This window comes from Eublepharis macularius, chromosome 1 (genome assembly GCF_028583425.1).
Source record: "Eublepharis macularius isolate TG4126 chromosome 1, MPM_Emac_v1.0, whole genome shotgun sequence".
In the NCBI taxonomy this organism is placed as follows: Eukaryota; Metazoa; Chordata; class Lepidosauria; order Squamata; family Eublepharidae; genus Eublepharis; species Eublepharis macularius.
The window spans coordinates 23,026,435-23,046,501 of NC_072790.1; the positions used below are offsets into that span (position 1 = coordinate 23,026,435).

The following is a 20,067-nucleotide window of genomic DNA, read 5'->3' on the forward strand; positions in this document are numbered from 1 at the left end:
GTATATCATATAAATTCATAAAATCTGTAATACTAATGTAATATATATCTATATTATACCTACTATCTACTCTAACTATATTACCTATCTTAGTTAAAAATATAAAAATTACATAAGTAATAATAAGTACACATGCTAACTAAGTAAAACAAAATTACATACATATCCCCTGTAAATATACTATACTAATCCCATAACATATAGCAAAATATACCCCTTTTTAAGCTTAAGTAAGTTTCTATCTCCCCTACTTCTCCAAAGACCACAATTTCCCCTTCATGTCCCACTTTTTTCCCACATATTTCTTAAATTTTTCCCAGCTTGATGTATAGTCCAGTTCTTGTTGTTCTTTCAATTTCCTTGTTAATTTGTCCATTTCTGCCATGTTCAAAACTTTCAAAGTCCAGTCTTCCATAGATGGTATCTCCTGAGTTTTCCACATCTGTGCATAACACATTCTGGCCGCCGTAATCATATAAAACACCATAACTCTGTCCGTTTTATCAAAATCTTCTAGGTTCATACATAATAACAGCAATTCCGGGGTTTTATTTATATTCCTTTGTAAAATATCTGACATAACTTTAACTATATCCCCCCAGAACTGCTTAGCCTTATCACAAGTCCACCACATATGATAGAATGAACCTTCTTGCTGTTTACATTTCCAACACATATCAGACATCTGGCTATTACCATTGGCCAACTTCTTCAGTGTTAAATACCATCTATACAACATTTTATATACATTTTCACGCACAGTGGTACATGCTGAAATCTTAACTACATTTTTCCAAACCTTTTCCCAAGCTTCCATTGAAATTTCCTTATTACAATTTATTGCCCATTTGACCATCTGCACTTTTACAACTTCCTCCTCTGTAAACCATTTCAATAATATCTTATATTTTTTAGAAATTGTTTTCTTCCCCCCCTGAAGCAAACATTCCTCAATCTCAGAGTTTTGTAGCCTAAAACCATTTTTTCTTTTGTCTTTCTCATATAGGTCTTTTATCTGCATGTATTGAAACCATCCATATTGGAATGGCAATTCTTCATTACCTTTAAGCATATAGTTATTCTGCTGTATCTCAAGAATTTCTTTATAAGTCAACCAGTCTTCCCTTGCATATTATGTTCTTGGATTTACTACTTCCACAGGGATGATCCACATTGGTATAGTCTCTTCTATATATTTCTTATATTTAGTCCATACAGCGAACAAACTTCTTCTGACATAATGATGTAGAAACATAGTCTGCTTTTACTTTGTCATACCATAGATATGCATGCCATCCAAACAGTTTATTATATCCTTCCAATGCTAACAACTTCAAATTCTTCAATGTCATCCATTCCTTTAGCCAGTCCAAACATATCGCTTAATGATATAATTTAAAATTTGGTAATTGTAATCCTCCTGTATCTTTCGCATCATAGAGTACTTTCATTTTAACTCTGGGTTTCTTTCCAGCCCAAACAAAGTTTAACATCGTTCTCTGCCACTTCTCAAATTGTTTACTGTCTTTAACAATAGGTATTGTCTGTAGCAGAAACATCATTCTTGGAAGAACATTCATCTTAATTACTGCAGCACGACCTAACCATGACAAGTTCTTTTTATTCCATCTAATCATATCTTTCTCTATTTGTTGCCATAACTTGTCATAGTTATTCTTATATAAGTCAATATTTTTCACTGTCACTTCCACTCCCAAATATTTAACCTTGTTTACTACTTCACATTCCACCTTGTCCATCAGCTCCTTTTGTTGTTGTTTAGTCATATTTTTACAGAGTATTTTGGACTTCACCTTATTAATTACAAAACCCGCTACATCTCCAAAATCCTTCATTTTCTTCATCAATTTTGGCATGCACTCTATTGGATCTTCCACTATCACCATTATGTCATCAGCAAAAGCTCTTACTTTATATTCAAATCCTTTAGTCCTCAATCCTCTTATTGAATTGTCTTTTCTTATTTGCCTAAGTAAAATCTCCAGTACCATTACAAACAGAAGTGGGGAAAGCGGACACCCTTGTCTTGTTCCTTTTCTTATTTCCAACTTTTTGGTTACATCCGAGTTAACAATGATATTTGCAGATTGGCTTTTATATATTGCCTTTATTGCTTTTATAAATTTCTCTCCCAACTGCATCTTCTCCATTGTTGCAAACAAAAAATCCCAGTTCAAATTGTCAAACGCTTTCTCCGCATCCACAAAGAAAAAACCAACCTGCTTCCCTGGATTTTTATCATAATACTCAATAGCATTCAACAACACTCGTAAGTTATCTTTTATTTGTCTTTCTGGTAAAAAGCCGGCTTGATCCTCTCCAATAAATTCCACTAGCCAAGTCTTAAGTCTTTCTGCTAGTATCTTTGCAAATATTTTATAGTCATTATTAGTTAAAGATATTGGTTTATAATTCTTAACATTACTTAAGTCTAATGTCTCCTTCGGTATCAATGTAATATTAGCCTCATTCCATGTATCTGGCATCTCGACCCCTTCCAATATTTCATTCATCATCTTTTGCATCAGTTGTTTCAAGTCCTCTGCCATCACTTTGTAAAATTTTGCAGTAATTCCATCTGGTCCCGGAGCTTTACCAACTGTAGTAGCTTGTATTGCTTGTAACACTTCCATTATTGATATCTCAGCACTAAGCTTCTCTTTCAACTTCTCCGGTACCTTTGGTAGGTCAATCCTGTCAAAATAGTCTTTTATCTTTTCATGATCCACTATTTTTTTCTAATATAACTTGGCATAATATTTGTAAAATGCACTCTCAATCAATCCTTGATCATATAGGTCCTTTCCCTCTTCTGTAATCTTACTTATTACTCTTTTCTCTCTCTTTTTCTTTAATTGCCATGCCAAATATCTCCCTGGTTTATTAGCTCCTTCAAATGTTCTTTGCTTCATTTTCTTCAACTCCCACTCCACTTCTTTATTTTCCATAGCTCTAATCTGTTCTTGCAGTAACTTTATTTCATACAACAATTTCTTTTTACCTGGTCTCTTTTTCAATTGTTGTTCAACTTGAATAATTTTTTCCTGTATCTCTTTTAATTTTGCTTCTTTTTTCCTCCTCTCTCTGCCATTTAAATCCATCAAAACACCTCTAATTATGGCTTTATATGTGTCCCAGACCATGTACATTGGCACCTCTTTATCCACGTTAGACTGAATAAAAAACTTCGTTTCTTTTCTCAACACCTCAACACATTCTGGGTCACTCAAAAGATCCTCATTAATTCTCCATCTCCACTTCTTGTGTTTCATTCCAAATCTCCACATCACTGGATTATGATCCGAGCTAACTTTTGGTAATATATCAGTCTCTTTTGTAAACACTACCAGTTCTTTGGACGCCCAGATCATATCTATTCTCGAAAAAGATTGGTGACTCGATGAAAAAAAAGTATACTGCTTCAGTTTAGGATTATATTTTCTCCAAACATCTTCTAAATTTTCTTGTTCCTGAATTTCAAAATAAGACTTCGGTAGTTTCCCCGTGGCAGGACTCTAATCTGGAGAGCCAGGTTTGATTTCCCCACTCCTCCGCTTGAAGCCAGTTGGGTGACATTGGGTCAGTCACATCTTCTCGGAGCTCTCTCAGCCCCACCCACCTCACAGGGTGTTTGTTGTGGGGATAATAATAGCATACTTTGTAAATTACAAGTAGGCATTAAGTTGTCCTGAAGGGCAGTTTATAAATCTATTGTTGTTGTTGTTGTTGTTAACTTTGAAAGCAACACTAACATGCATACTTAAAGGGAAGTGTTTTCCGGGATGCTTGCTCTTTTATTCATTCTTATAACAGTCATTTGAGTGCAGTGGTACTTTAGAGACCAAGAAGATTTTCAGTGTGTAAGCTTTTGAGAGTCAGAGCTCCCTTCCTCAGACACCTGCTGTTCTACTGCAGACTAACACGGCTACCCCCCTAAAACTATATCAGTCATGTACCAGAAGCAGAATAGCTGCAGATTATTTTTAATCCACAGATTAACCAGATAATTTCTGTTCTGATGTAAACCAACTCTTAACAATTACCCTTTCCATTTTATATCCATTAAAATGCATTCTGTCAACATACATGACATTTCTAGCATTTGCAAAAAAAAAGATGGACCTCTGCCCCAAGGAGCTTGCAATCTAAAGTTTGATCCTGGGAAGCAAATAGGAAGGGGAGAGGTAAAGGTGACAAAAGCACAAAGGAACAAGATTGCTCCTAGCACGTTTTCTTGACTCCAGGCTATTTAACCCACATTTTCTGTTTTATCTTCTTTCTAATAATATTTCCTATTTTCCACGGCTCGGAGCCTCTACCTTGCATCCAGTTTGGGCTGAGTTGTCCTCTCTTGCAGAGGTGGTTCTCTGCTGCTGAACACCTTCCCTCAGCAAGGTTCTGTTCAGAGTGATGCCAGAGCACTGTCTTTCAATAAGCAGGGTGTGCCGAGTGCCAGAGGAGTGCACTTCGCAATGGGCAAAAAGATGCCAAGGGGAGCAAGGTCTGCCGTCCCAGGCTGCTCTTCCTCCTTGACCTCAGTAGCAACACCTAGCTCCATCTCACTAACCACTATCAGCAGTTAAGATGACGAACGGGGATATTGGACCTGTGGAAGGGACCGTTGTTTTTCATAGGAACACAGTGTGAGACGTCTGCCCTGCTATCTTCATGGTATATTCCAAGATCTCACAAATAGATTCTATCTCAACAACATAACAGCTTTTTTTTCTTTCCTTTCTTCGTTTTGTTTTATTTCATACATGATAATATCAAATAAGTAGCTACTTGTATTACCAAATATAATTCAAGACAGACCAATACACACAACTAAATTTTGTTTTTACTTGCAAATAATCCTTTTGCCATAACATAATAGTGGAAGCCAACATGTTTTCTTATTAACCAAAGCAAGAGGCCTAACTATCTTCGGTATTCTCCCAAGTTTTCCGTAACCAATCCAGCCTTGAAGCTGTTAACAAGTATTTAACCACTTTTTTTGTATCAATAAATCTAGCACCTTAACTTAATTCAGTAAAAATGTCAGGAGCCTTGGGTTGTATGACTGCCGAGTCCTTTAAAATTGTATCAATCATATATCAGTATTTCTGTGGGCACTCAAATTACCACCACATTTGGAAAAAATAGCTTTATCCAGGGCTTTTTTTCTGGGGAAAGAGGTGGTGGAACTCAGTGGGTTGCCCTCGGAGAAAATGGTCACATGGCTGGTGGCCCCGCCCCCTGATCTCCAGACAGAGGGGAGTTGAGATTGCCCTCCGTGCTGCTCGGCGGTGCGGAGGGCCATCTAAACTCCCCTCTGTTTGGAGATCAGGGGGCGGGGCCACCAGCCATGTGACCATTTTCAAGAGGTTCCAGAACTCCATTCCACTGTGTTCCAGCTGAAAAAAAGCCCTGGCTTTATCCTTAGCCTGTAGATTGGGCAAAACAGACCTCTTTAATTTATTGGGGTATCATTGCTGACACTCAGCTTGTTTCCATTTCATCACATGGGCAATACCAGGCGTTTGTCAGTTAGCCCAAAGCTTCTCATTCAGGTCTCATAGTGACAAAAGATAGACCATATTTTCTCAGTAGGCCACTCATTGGTAGCAGCAGTTTGGTCAAAAAACTGTAATGCTTTTCATAGAGCTGCAAGACAGAAGGTGGTTGCTTCTTGTTCAGTTTTAAACCGGGCCTCTCTCTTTTGGTGCCTTCCAACTTTGTCCCCAGATATACTGAGGCAACACTATTATGGGACCTAGTAATGTCAGCTGTACCATGTCAGGTTCATTCATTTCCTCATCTTCCAGTTCAATGTATGCCATATCAGTGCCCTTTCTGCTCTTTGCATAGGATCAGAAGATCAGTCCTTACTTAAAATAATAAATGGACAGAAAACTGACGTTAAAAACTTGTAGTATTCAAAAGCTAGCAGAAGAACATTCCAGCCTCCCTGGCCACTCTGTTTCTGTCCTGACAGTCACAGGTTTCCAGAGAAAGAACTTTTGAAGAGACTCCTGGGTGAAATAGCTGGACTGGGTTGTTTCACTTCACCCCCCTCTCTGGCTTGAACAAAGAGTTGGACTTTTTCACACCTTATAGCTGTGAAATGCCTTTGCAAATCTAGAGACTCCCCACCCATTAATGGGTGTTGACTAGCATAGTGTTTAACTAGTGAAGAATCTGTGTGTTTCTTGATTAGATCTGAAAAATGACATTTCCCCTTGCACTTCCTGCATTTCATAGCCCCTTGACCTTGCCATTTGTTCCCCCTTCCCAACCCCTATATAAAATAACAGCATAATGAGAACGCAGTGAGGATCATGGCACCAGGAGAAGCGGGCTCTAATCCACACAAGCTGGTTCTTGAATAAACTCTTCAAGGTGCCGTGAGGCTCCTGTTTGTTTTTGAATTCTCAGTTTCTTACAAAGTGGCCTCCTGCCAACCCAGTTGTGTCCTACCTGATCCATGACCGGGGAGACCCAGTTTCAAAAGCACGCCCTGCTGTGAAGTCCACTGGGTGACCTTGGGGCAGCGTCAGTCCTTTGACCCAGGATTGCTGGGAAGATAAAATTGGGGTGCGTGTGTGGAAGGGAGAGGGCTGTTAACGTTACCTGAACCCCTTGGCAGAAGGGCAGGATAAACAACTGTCCTGACACATTTCCTGGGGCACCCACCACGTGTTTTTAGAAAGTGGGCAGGGCTAGGTGGAGCTTTTGCCCAGCAAGGCTTTTGATTGCCCATTGGAGATTTGATTGTCTGTACAGACCTTTAAAAGCATTGCTTTGGTAGCAGCTGCCACCCCAGCACAAAGATGTTCACTGTGTGACTGAAGGTGAGCGGTGGCAGCCATTTTGTAGCTAGTCACACCATTTTGTGATTGCACCCACCACACTGTGTCGGAATTCCAAAGGTGCCTGCAAGCTCACAAAGGTTAGAGACCCCAATTTAGGAGCTCAGGGCCGTATACCCTGACAACAACCCTGTGGAGTAGGTTAGACTCAGTGAATGTGACTGGCCCAAGGTTATCTGTGAGCTTCACGGCTGAGCGGGGCTTTGAAACTGAGTGTCCCAGAACCTAGCCCAGCATTCTAACTCGCCAATGCTACCCTGGCCCAGCTTAGCTGACCTCTCACGGTGACTTCTGCAGGAGTCTCCAAATCCTGAGGACAGGAAGCGTCGATTCATCCTCTCCTATTGCCTTGCCACGGACATGATCAGCCTCTATGAGCCTCCTGTGCGCAATTCAGGAATCATTGCAGGCAAATACTTGAACAAGACCAGAGTTGCTAAGCCAGGCTCCTCCACAGATTGCCCTGTATATTACACACCAGCTGACCTGGCTATTGGGGCTGTGGTGGAAGGTGAGTAGAAGATACCAGGTGAGTAGAAAGGCAAGGGATAGATGCCCTGTGGGAGGAACAACAGTGAAAATAGCCCATCTCTGCTCATCTCTCCTCTTCCTCCTCCTCCTCCTCCTCCCAGCCTGAGTGTGTCAGAGTTTGGATTGATCATGTTTAGTCCTTGGATGGGAAGCCACTAAAGAAGGCTAGGGGCACCGCATAAAGGAAGGCAGCGGCAAACCACCTCTGTCCGTCTCTTGCCTTGAAGAGACGTATCTTGCCCGTGATAGGGTTGCCGTAAGTCAGTTGTGACTTGACAGCTGACTTTATCTTCATGTCATAATATTGTAGAATATTTTATTCTACAATAAATATTGTAGAATAAAATACAGCGGTCTGGAAACAGCTCACTTGTCATGGTTTTTGGTTCAATGGGGTTGGAAAAGGAACAAGGGAGTACCCTTTGACTACCCCAAAATGCTACGCTGGTGCCCTTTGGTACGGTCAGAAGGGAATTGGGCAGGACTGAGTGAAAATGGTGGCTGGATCCAACCCCCTCTTTTGCATGGGAGCAGAAAAAATGAATGTTGTTCATGTTCTCTTTGGGAAATTATCCAGACTTCCTTTAGTGCTGGAAACGTTCATATCAGGTGCACAGAGAGATTAATAGAGTTTAAGGTCAAATTCAGCTGTAGCACTGTGAAGCTGCTTCAGTCTGACTAGCTCATAACAGACAAGCAGCATTAAACTCTTTTTAACACATGCAAACTCTTTAGGGGTCTGAACTCCTTAATACCTGTAGCCTCAAGACCCTAGTAAAGCAAGAAGGTCCTTGTTATCTGTATAGTGCTGATAAGGAAAACAGAGTCCAAAGAAATTAAGCTGGAGCCAGACAGTAATATCAGGCCCTTTATAGTTGTTCTGTATTCCAGTGATCCCCAACATGGCAGCCATGGGCATCGTGGTGCCCCTGCCTTTGTGGTTCTTGGCGTCTGCCTGCTTCTTCCCTGAAGCGTTTCTCCCCCTCAGTGGATCAGAAGGCCTTTCAGAAGATCCTGGGAGGCATTATCTTTGGTTTTGCAGGGAGTACCTCTTTGGAAATATAATTGCCCACCTCATAGGACTGTGCTTGGCTTGGACCCTCCAGGCCTTTTGAGATTGCTCCCTACGGTTGTGGTGGCTCTGCTACACTTTCTCAGAATTCCAAAAGTGCCCACAGCTTAATGAGGTTGGGGGGGGGGGTCCTGCTCAGGCCCCAGAATCTGGTGGCACAGCATGGTTTTCTCCCACCTTTGGGAAGCAACACCCAAACAGCCTCATGGTGATGACTAACTGGCTGTCTTTCATCCAGTGTTTGGCCGATGCTTTGTGATCACTGACGCAGATATGTACGTCCTGGATTATATGGAAAGAAATCCGGAGAGTTTCCCGGCCGATGTTATAAAATCTATGAGGGATCACTTTGTACCTCACCGGGCAGCAACAGAGACAATAAAGAGGTAGGCCTTCAAAGTAGAGACACAAGGCCTAGCAAAATGAAGGCTCAGAAACAATCAGGCCAGCCTTTTAGATGTATTTCCAGAAACTTATAAAAAGTGGATAGCAGGAGGCCATATGGGCTACTGACTGCTTGCCAATGCCAACTGACTGCATTAAGCCGGTATGTGAGGGGCTCCATTGCAGGGCAACTTTGTGGTTGGCTCCATCACGACAAATCTTCCCTATCTGGATTGTACAGTCATCCGAAGGAAATTGATTCCCTTCAGTCCAGTTCCAAAACAAGAAGAGCACCACGTCAGCTTTATGGATCATCCCGCTCTAACTAGAAGGTTTTCCCTGTTTTTCTGAGCAAACCAGTATCTTTTGAGCTGCCTCGATGGTATGAATGAGACACTTGGATCCAGATGAGGTTACACCACTCATTAGCCAAGATCTGCAGAAATTCTGCTGTTAGGCGTCATCCAAAGCATGCATTTTTTCCATGGGCCCTTTAGGTGCTACAGACTCTCATCTCCCCCCCACCCCTGACTGTTCCTAAGGTTACCTTGACCTCAGGAGAGGGGAGGGGGAAAGCCCTGCACCATTCATAGCGCTAGTCCACGTCTTTTAAACCCACAGTAACTGTTGAGGCGTCACTGCTGCTGTATGTATCGTTTTGACTTAGATCTATAATCCAGTTGAGGAACAATTTTATGAGAAAAATAAATGGATATGAGAAAAATAAATGGATAGAGAGCCAGTTTGGTGCAGTGGTTAAAGAGCGCAGGAACTCTAATCTGGAGAGCCGGGTTTGATTCCCCACTCCTCCACTTGAAGCCAGCTGGGTGACCTTGGGTCAGTCACAGCTTCTCGGAGCTCTCTCAGCCCCACCCACCTCACAGGGTGTTTTGTTGTGGGGTTAATAATGGCATACTTTGTAAACCGCTCTGAGTGGGTGTTAAGTCATCCTGAAGGGCAGTATATGAATTGAATGTTATGTTGTTATTTAATCTTGATCTATTGAACCAGCAGCCTGATACTGTTCTCAGTACAGTCACCAGTCATTCTCAAGCACTGAAATTACTATTTAAACTACATAAATAACTATTTAAACTAAGTGCGTGACTTTATTATGCTTTTAGTGGCCCTTATGGGGGCAGAAAGGCTGGCTATAAATTTTGTAAAATAAATAACAAGTAGCACATATTGTTACTTAAGTGAGATGTGAATCAGCACTCTGCTGGTTTGAATCCCATTCCTGCCATTAGCTGTATTGTGTGGATAATAATAACACTGACCTTGGTGGCCTTAATGAGGGTAGAAAGCCTGGGAATAAATTTTGTAAAATAAATAACGAGTGGCAGGTATTTTTTCTTAAATTACAAAACTTTTCCCCTACAATGTCTGTATTTCAAAAAGGCTTCTAGATGTGCTGTCTTAGCAATAGAAAACCGTATATATATACACGTAATCAATTTATTAATTGAAGAGGAAGCTCGTTCGTTCATTGATCAAGTGACAGCCTGTAAGCCTTTCGAGAGCAGGCAGGCCACCAGGGGCAAGCAGGCACTCAATAGGACTCTGTTTAGCACAGGTCAAACTCTCGCTTTTCCTCTCACAGGCTGGATGAGAATGAGCCAGACAAGCAGGAATTGGATACAGTCGTGGGGCAGATACAGGAACACCTGCAGCGACACAGTTACCTACCGGACAGCAGCATGCAGGCAGCATTCCTCGAACAAGACAAAGATGGCTCGGGACTTCTGGGCAAGGCAGATTTCTTTGCTCTCTGTGACCGCTTTAAAGTTCCCGTCGACGACCCACTTTTTCAGAAGGTAAAGTATGGGAGGAAATCACCGCATCCACATACTGGCAGGAAAGCTGCGCCTGCAAATTGCACTCATTCATCCCGGTTAAGCTCAGTGGCTGAGAAGGGCCTCCTTCCCAATAAATGTGTGCCTGACTGTACCCTTTCTACATAGAAGGGCCGGAGCAGGTGATGTGGCCAGCAGCAAGGACTACAGTGAACATTTGATTATGGAGCCAGGGGGCTCAAATTAAGTTCCAGAGAAAGGAAATTCCCAGGATCAGAGGGCATTGCCAAGAAAGCTGTCATACAGCCCCTCCAAACGTTCTTTGGTAATTGTGGGCTGGCTGTAGCAGACCCTTTTTGGACAGTCTCTGAGTACAGGCAGGCCCACGTGGACAGAAGCACTCCAAACATAGGTACAAACTGTTTTGGACTTTAAAAGTTAAAAACAGCACACAGTAACATAAAAAATTAAGTCTTAGAAGTGCGTATAATGTATTTGCTTTATATGGAGATACTGATAAGGGCTTACCTGCTGCATATTCCTGGAGGTCTGCCAGATGTTAGTCTGTACTGGCCTATTTTGTGTTTTCGAAGTAAACAGTGATAGGGGAGTAGAAATGCCAGCCTTGCAGAGGATGAAGGCATTTCCTTGCCTGTTGTTTGCATTTGATGGATATTTTCCCTTCATGTATTTGTGTGTTCATCTTCGTTCTTCTGTGCCTCCACACATGGGGACTGCGCAGGCGCAGGCCAGCCGCCGGAGAATTTTCTAGAGCTTCCATGGCTCCGAAGGGGCCGTTTGTCGCGCGCCTCAGTGACCGTTTTCCCGCCCAAACGGTCACGTGATCCTCCAGCGACCAACGGCCCCTTCCCTCAGTTCTCTTCTTGCCGCCGCTTGGAGAGAACGTGAGCTTCGTTGCTCTGTGCTTTTTTGTGCTTCGTGCTTTATTCTGACTGATTGCTTGGCTTTTGACTTCGGACTTCGTGACCTCGACTATTCTTCGGATCTCGTTTTGGACTTTGTTGTGGACTCGGTAATTTGACTCGGACTGTTTTTGACCTTCCTTTCGCGTGCCCCTGAAGATGGCCTCAAAGGCTCTCTTCAAGCATTGCCTCCAATGCCACACTAAAATGGCCAAGACCGATGGCCATGAACTGTGCCTGTTTTGTTTGGGGGAGACCCATAATGTGTCGGCCTGTAAGATTTGCCAGGGCTTCACCAGCAAGGCCCGGCAGGAGCGCAAGGCCCGACTGAACTCCTCCCTGTGGCAGAAGGTCATGTCCGGAGGCGCTCCGTTGCCCTCCCCCAAGGCCGGCCCTAGCCCCTCTGCCGAACGGCATTCAAGAGCTGGCTCAGTGGCCTCCGCGAGGTCGGGGTCGAAACCGCGTCCCCCGAGTACCTCGGCGTCGAGAGCGGCCTCTCCAGCGCAGGAACCGGTGCGGCCGCCCCGTAGCGCGTCATCTACCAGGTCGGATCCGAGACCTACGTCGGAACCGAGGATCCTGGTACCGAGTCCCCGGTCGGAACCGACGTCCGGATCGGTTCCGATGAAGCCTAAGAGGTCGAAGCCGAGGTCCCCTTCGAAGGCGAGGAGCGCGTCGGTTCCGAGGTCTTCTTCGGAACCGGCGAAGAAGAAGAAGAAGACCAAGCATCATCGGTCGCCGCGTCCCGCTCCTCAGGAGGAGGTCATCGTGCTTCCTCACACGCCTTCCCCTCATCTGGGCTCCCCTGAGCCAGAAGGCATCTCCGTGCCGGTGCCGGATCCGATGGCCTTCGAGACGGTGCCCGCAGAATTCTCGTCGGGGCCGGAGCCGAGCCCGCACCGTCGGAGCCGACCATCGCTTGCCCTTCGGTCGCCGAGGCTGGAACCGAGCCCGTCTCCTCGTCGGAGCCGTCCGTCGCCTGTCCGTCCGTCTCCACCTCCGGTCGGTCGTGAGCGGCATGGTTCCGGGGACAGTGTCCGATCAGTCCGGTCCACTGCGTCCCGGCATCGACAGGCTTCCTACCTCCCCTCACCATACCGTTGCCAATGAGAGGGGGCACCTGCGGGCTTCTCCGTGTCGGAACCGAGGCCTTCGACATCGAGGTCAGCGTGGGCTCCCCCTCCACTCCGGGCTCAGGAATCCGAGCTCGGTTCCGATGAGGAGGAAGTGGGGAGTTTTGGCTACCAGTCGGAGTCCTGGTCCGAACCATCGCCAGCTGAGGAGCTAGTGCCATCTGCGGACTCGCCATTCGAGGACCTCCGCATCTACGCCGACCAGATGGCAAGGATGGCCAAGGCTCTCGAGATGGATATCTCTTCAGCAGTCCCCCAGACCAAGGACAAGCTCCTCAAGCGTATCTATGGGGATAATCCGGCATACGTTGGCTTCCCCATGCTCGAGGGTATTGAGGAGATAGTGGAGAAGGTGTGGCAGGTGCCCTGTGATCAACCTCCAACATCCAAGCGCATCAAGCAGCTTTACAAGATCAAGCAGGGCACCTGGCCGGCGTTGGTGAGGCACCCTCCACCTTCCTCCTTGGTCACAGAGGAGTTCAACCCCCGACGATCGGGTCACTCCTCGGTGCCTGCCGATAAAGAGGGCAAGAAGCTTGATGCCATGGGCAGGCGCCAGTACATTGTAGCTTCACTGGGTCTGAGGATTGCCAACTACCAGACCATCATGGCAGGGTACCAACTGTACCTCTGGGAGAAGTTGGCATCCTATACCCGAGACCTCCCTCCTGAGCAGAAGGCTGTGGTGTCCCTGCTGCAAACAGAGGCTGTCCGGCTGTCTAAACAGCAAATGAACGCTGGGAGCCACGCTGCTGACACTGCTGCTAGAGGGATGGCGTTGGCGGTGGTCCTCAGGCGCCACTCTTGGTTGCGGTCGACGGCCCTGTCCCAAGAGGTGCGTTCCAGGGTGGAGAGCATGCCCTTTGAAGGGGACTCGCTGTTCTCCAAGTCCACCGACGAGACCCTGAAGAAGAAAAAGGAGGACAGGCAGACGGCGCGGTCTTTGGGTCTGGCTCCAGCGGACAAGCCCTCCTCCAGGTCACGGTACGCTCCCCGGTCTGGCCCTTACCATTACCAGGGCAGATACCAACATCAGCGGCCGGGCTACCAGCAGTATCCTGCCTACCAGCAGCGGCCTTACCCTCCCGCACAACAGCAGAGGAGGCGTCGGCCCTTCAAGCCTCGTCCGGCACAGCAACCGGCCCAGCAGAAAGATCAGCAGGGCGCCGGGAGGCAGTACTGACGGGTCACGCCAGCCGTATCCCCGGACTTTTCGGACAGACTGAGTCCACTCCTCTCTGAGTGGGAGTCAATAACATCTGACTCATGGGTCTTAACTATTGTTGAACTGGGATACGGGCTGGAGTTCGTTGAGCTGCCTAGATGCAGTTCACCCCTGACAGCTGTCAATAACACTATGGCCGAGCTGGATGCGGAGATCGTGTCGCTCTTGGCCAAGGGTGCTGTGGAAGAATTGCCCTATGAGGATTCTGTAAAGGGTTTCTTCTCTAGGTTCTTCCTGGTCCCCAAGAAGGATGGGGGCTTACGTCCCGTTTTAGATCTGAGGGGCCTTAATGCCTACCTCAAGGTGACCAAATTCAAAATGGTTACGTTGGCGGCTGTGATCGCCTTGCTGAAACAGGGAGATTGGTTTGCGGTTCTTGACTTAAAGGACGCATACTTTCACGTGGGCATACGGAAGGAGCACAGGAAATACCTGAGCTTTGTTTACCGGCAAAGGGTTTTCCGGTATAAGGTGCTCCCCTTTGGCCTGTCCACTGCCCCACGAGTGTTCACTAAATGTGTGGCCCCTGTGGTTTCCTTCCTACGGGAAGAAGGCTGTACCATCTTTCCGTACCTCGATGACTGGCTCATCGTGGCTGAATCGGAGTCTAGGCTGGTGCAGGACATTGCCTTGGTACTTAGCACTTGCCAACGCCTGGGGCTCCTGGTGAACTTGGAGAAATCCAAACTGGTGCCCAACTGCAAGGTGTCCTACATTGGTGCACTGTTAGACTCTGTGGAGGGTAAGGCCCTGCTCCCCTTGGAGAGGGCTCGGTCCCTAAGGGGTCTAGTGTCCATGTTTAAAAGGAACCGATTCCAGTCTGTGCGCACTATCCAGTGCTTACTAGGGCATATGGCAGCGGCCACCTCTGTGGTGCCTTTCGCTAGGCTGCGTATGCGCCCTCTCCAGAACTGGTTTGTGCGGAGGTACGATGCTCTGCTGCACCCTCCGTCCCTCAAATTCTCTATCCCGAGGGTCATCCTCTCCTCCTTGGACTGGTGGCTGTCTGATGACAACTTGTTTAAAGGGACCCCTTTTGGGTATCAACACCATGACATCACGGTTACCACTGATGCCTCTGTTGGGATGGGGGGCTTACTGTGGTGATGTGTCTGTGCAAGATGTCTGGTCTGACAGGGAAAAGACCCTCCATATCAATGTGCTTGAACTAACGGCCATTCGTTTCGCACTTGTGTCTCTTACAGCACTGCTGAGAAATCGTCAGGTGTTGGTGCAGACGGACAACACGACTGCCATGTACTACGTGAATCAGCAGGGGGGCACAGTGTCCATGGCCCTGTGCCGGGAAGCCACACTCACTTGGCAGTGGGCTATCAAGAACGGCGTGTCGCTCCGTGCTATACACGTGGCTGGGTCAGACAATGCCCGGGCAGATGCCCTCAGCAGGGTCCCTTTCCTGGACCACGAGTGGGAACTGAACGTAGAGTGCGTTGGGCCGATCTTCCAGATGTGGGGTCATCCAGTGATAGACGTGTTCGCCACTGCGGCGACCACCAAGGCCCACACGTTCTGTTCCAGGGCAGGGAGCGACCCCCTCTCTATTGGGGATGCCTTCCAGTTTACGTGGACGCAGGGCTTGCACTACATGTTTCCTCCGTTCCCCTTGATTCCCAGGGTCTTGTGCAAGATAGAGGAGGACGGGACGGACTGCATCCTAGTGGCCCCCTTCTGGCCACGGCAGGTTTGGTTCCCGAAGCTCCTGCGGATGTCCCAACGGACATATGTGAGTCTGCCCCCTCGGCAAGACCTTCTCCTAAACGGGAGCCTAGTCCACCACGATCCCAGGAAGCTGCACCTAACGGCTTGGCGGATCGTTCCTCCCCTGTAGGCTTTACTGACGAGGTACAGAGGGTCCTCCTGAATGCCCGTCGGCCATCCACTAGGCGCGCTTATGCGGCCAAGTGGCGCAGGTTTGAGCTCTGGGCACTTGCCAGAGGAGTGGTGCCTGACAGCAGTCCCTTGGGGGTTGTATTCGAGTATTTGTGCCACTTGCGTGGCCTGGGCTTGAAGGTGTCCTCCCTCAAGGTACACTTGGCAGCGATATCAGCTGCTCACGCCCGAGTTGAGGGTGCTACGGTGTTTTCTCACCCACAATCCCGCCAGTTCCTTAAGGGCATGTACAATCTTTACCCACCTGTGTCGGCGCCAGTGCCTCAGTGGTCGCTGTCCTTGGTGCTCTCACGTCTCATGTTGCCTCCATTTGAACCTATGGCTACATGCCCCTTGGATATGCTATCCTACAAGGTAGCATTCTTGGTGGCCGTCACATCGGCCAGAAGGGTCAGTGAGCTGTCTGCACTGCGGTCTGACCCTCCCTTTCTTGTGTTTCATCCCAACAAGGTGGTCCTGCGTCCCTGCCTCGGGTTCCTGCCCAAGGTGGTGTCCGCCTTCCACCTCTCGCAGGATATCTCACTGCCTGCATTCTTTCCTCAACCTTCCTCTAAGGGGGAAAAGGCCCTCCATTCCCTAGACTTGAAGAGGGCCCTAGCCTATTACCTGGATAGGACGAAGGGATTCCGTTCCAGTCCTCACCTGTTTGTATGTTTTGGGGCCAAGGACAAGGGTAGCAGGGCTTCCTCACAGACCCTGTCTAGGTGGATTGTGACGGCCATTAGCAAGGCCTATTCCCTGGCAGGGGTGGCTTGCCCGCTTCATGTCAGAGCCCACTCCACGCGGTCCCAAGCATCCTCTTCGGCACTCCTCAGGGGGGTGCCCCTGGTTAACATTTGTAAAGCAGCCACATGGTCCTCTGCAGACACCTTTGTCAGGCATTACGCCGTTGATGTCAATGCGGAGCAGGATGTATCTGTGGCCAAGGCTGTCTTACACTCCCTTTTTTCCTGAGGGAGTTTTGGAATGACTTTCTTGGCGTACCTGTTGGGTACCCTTGAGTGAAAGTGTATATATGTACCTTGGGGTGTATATATATGTAAATATTGAGTATTTATGTGTCCTTACACAGTTTTTTACATAGATGTATATATGCATGTCTATTTATTGTTGTTCTTGTTTGCTTAATAAAATTGTGTTGGACTTCACCCCCGCCTTCCTTATTGTGTGAAGCTTGGTACACTCCCATGTGTGGAGGCACAGAAGAACGAAGATGAAAACAGGGTTAACATACCTGTAACTTATGTTCATCGAGTTCTTCTGTGCTGACACACAACCCTCCCTCCTACCCCTCTGTGAACTCCAATGCACGATATTGTGATGGCTGTAACGGAAATTGGTGTTTTTAAGGTGTTATGGCTGAAGTGTGTTGGTCAAGCGGCGGCAAGGGAGAACTGAGGGAAGGGGCCGTTGGTCGCTGGAGGATCACGTGACCGTTTGGGCGGGAAAACGGTCGCTGAGGCGCGCGACAAACGGCCCCTTCGGAGCCATGGAAGCTCTAGAAAATTCTCCGGCGGCTGGCCTGCGCCTGCGCAGTCCCCATGTGTGTCAGCACAGAAGAACTCGATGAACATAAGTTACAGGTATGTTAACCCTGTTTTCTTACAGGGGGGAACTCTTTCCTTTAAAAGCTCCACCCTGGCCAGTTTACATGGATTTGATAGATAAACCCCAAGTGCATGCCGAACTGCCATTTCCCTAGTAGAAGGGGGCCATTTCTCACATTTTTCTCTTTTTATTGGCAGGGGGGTGGCTATCACCTATATAAATACATTTTGTCTGAACTATATTGATTTCCATTTACTGCACCAGAATACAAGATGTTGGAAGGAATTCTTCCTTTTTGTAGAGACACCACCTGGAGGTGACAAGCTTGAGCTTTTTTCATCATTTCATGTAAGGGTGTCGCAGACCCAGCTAAGAACTGGGCTGTATTTTCTTTTGGTCATCAGCAAAGCAGGCTGTAAATCTTTGGAACTGTATGTCAGCCTAACACCAGATACAGAGCGGGGTGTTGTCCAACCCAGATCACTCACTTCTGACCCATTCAACTTTGTAGTCATAGGTTAAAGGTGCTACTGGACTCTTTTTGATTTTGCTACCACAGACTAACACGGCTAACTCCTCTGCATCTATGCTCTTGCATATATATGACAAGGCTCTACAGCTCCAGAGCGACACTTAGAGGAGAAGCAGTTTGCCTCATTAGTTTCTCCCTGTGAGTGCTAGTGGTCAAATGACCGTATTTCCAGGTTTTCAACCTCTTTGTTTTTTTTATTCCAGCTCATCTGCCTTTGTTCTCATGGGGAAAATCAGATAAAATATCCCACATTTCTCCGAGCTTTCTAGTGCTGATTGCCGTGAAAGAGAAAGCAAGAAAAGGAAGTCCGGAATTTTCCATATAGATCAAATGTGTATTAATGTATTAAAGTGTGTTAATTTTGAACCCTTGCCTTGGTCTGGTCATTCATTTCAAAGCACTTCGCAAAAGCAGACAGAATCAGAACCAGAATTTTATTGTATTTTGCCATTGGCCATTACACGTTTACAGAACCATAAGGTACAATAGCTAATGAAAACTTAAAAGCTATTGGTAAAATTAGTTTAAAACAGTTTAAAAAATAAGACTTTTCCAACCAGAAGATCATAAAACTGCCCCAGTCAGTGCCGCCCTAGATCTAATCTTGGCCACGAGGGTGCAAAAGCAGACATATTCCCATTGTGCTTTATGTTTGGCTGCTGAACACACACATCTTTTCCACAGGAGACATTTCTCCCCCATATCCATTCCCATTGTTGTGTAGGTTGTATGTTGAACTATGTAAGATTTTCTGACTTTCAAGCTCTTTTTGAGGAGTCACTGCTTTGCCACTGTTTTCTTTAAACATGCCCAAAGCCGCAAGCACAACTGCAAAGGGCGCACGCAACAAGGCAGGGCTAAGATGTTGCTTGGCTCTCACAAATGAGAATTGTAGGGTTGCAGTCTGTGATCTGGCACCACCTCTCACCACAACTTGAGTAAGCTGTCAATGAATGGTGTAAGAAGTGAAGGACTTTATGCTGTCTCTAGTCTTAGGTTTCAGAGGGAGACTATGAGAGAGTCAGCAACATAGAGCAGTCATCTTTCTTTTCCTAGAGGAATCCCTCTAGAAATCCCTCTGTGTAATCCGCCTTGAGTCTCAGTGAGAAAGGCAGACTATAAATGACATTAAATAAATAGTTTTCTCAGGATTTCCTTCCTCCTTGCACTGCACCTTCTCTCTCTCTTGTTTTCCTCCATCTAGACTAGATAGATAGAACTCAATGCTATTTCCACTCCTTTTCTATCCTCAGTGAAGTTCCATGAATAGAGAACTTGCATTTCTTTTCTAAAGCTTAAACCGGGACCCATGTGGATGAGCTTGTTTCTTAGCTTGCACTCTGCAGTCACGCCTCATACGCATTCTGCTGCACCCACCATGCTACTCTGCTAACAAATGGAAAGATGAAGAAGTATATGGAAGCATGTGGGGCTTGTGAGCAAGAGGCAGCAGGAAACTGCTTTCTGCCTGAATACTAAAAAGCCCTTTTCCAAGCCATTGGATTGGATTGTGCAGAAATTTCCCTGTAATTGAAGGGGGGATTTTTTACTGTAGACCGGTAACTCTCCACCTAGATACATCCAAGGTGATTCCATTTATTCATAGTTACCCTGTTAGAAGTCTCCCATGTGACTTTAGTGCAGTCCTAAGCAGACCCTAGACCTTTTGAAGTCTTTTGAAGCAAATGAGCTTGTACAGACATACCTCAACTTTACTGTGTAACTAGGGTTGACAGCTCGGTGTTGGGAAATTCCTGGAGATTTGGGTGTGGAGCCTGGGGAGGGCAGCGTTCAAAGAGGGCAGGAACCTCAGCAGGGTATGCCAGAGTCCACCTTCCAAAGCAACCATATTTTCTGGGGGAACTGATTTCTATGGGCTGCAGATCAGTTGTAATTGCATGAGCTCTCCAGGCCCCACCTGGAGGTTGGGAACCCTAGGTTCAGCCATAGTGGGCGACTGTAGATGAATTCAGTAGTAGCACCAATCACTGAGGTGGTAAATTGTAAGTTGGAGATCTTCAGGCCCCATCTTAAACAAAGCCCCATAAAGACACCTCTGACTGTGCAGGGCCTGAGCAGGGCTGGCCTCTTTCACAACCCCCTCTTGTTAGCAGTCAGACCCCCTCCTCTCAATGAGGGG

General features: G+C 46.6%; 1 protein-coding gene across 2 annotated transcripts in view; it reads left to right on the forward strand.

The window, feature by feature from the left end:
• EFHC1 (EF-hand domain containing 1) overlaps nt 1-18,282 on the forward strand; it is a 35,355-nt gene extending 17,073 nt beyond the window's left edge. The window contains exons 8-11 of one of the 2 annotated variants that reach the window (XM_054987403.1): nt 7,170-7,383; nt 8,714-8,861; nt 10,463-10,676; nt 18,131-18,282. In XM_054987403.1, the coding sequence (XP_054843378.1) occupies nt 7,170-7,383; nt 8,714-8,861; nt 10,463-10,676; nt 18,131-18,196 (642 nt within the window). In that variant the 3' untranslated portion in view covers nt 18,197-18,282. The remainder of the gene's footprint in view (nt 1-7,169; nt 7,384-8,713; nt 8,862-10,462; nt 10,677-18,130) is intronic. The other variant, XM_054987409.1, reaches the window with a different exon arrangement.
• Nucleotides 18,283-20,067: the final 1,785 nt, after the last annotated feature.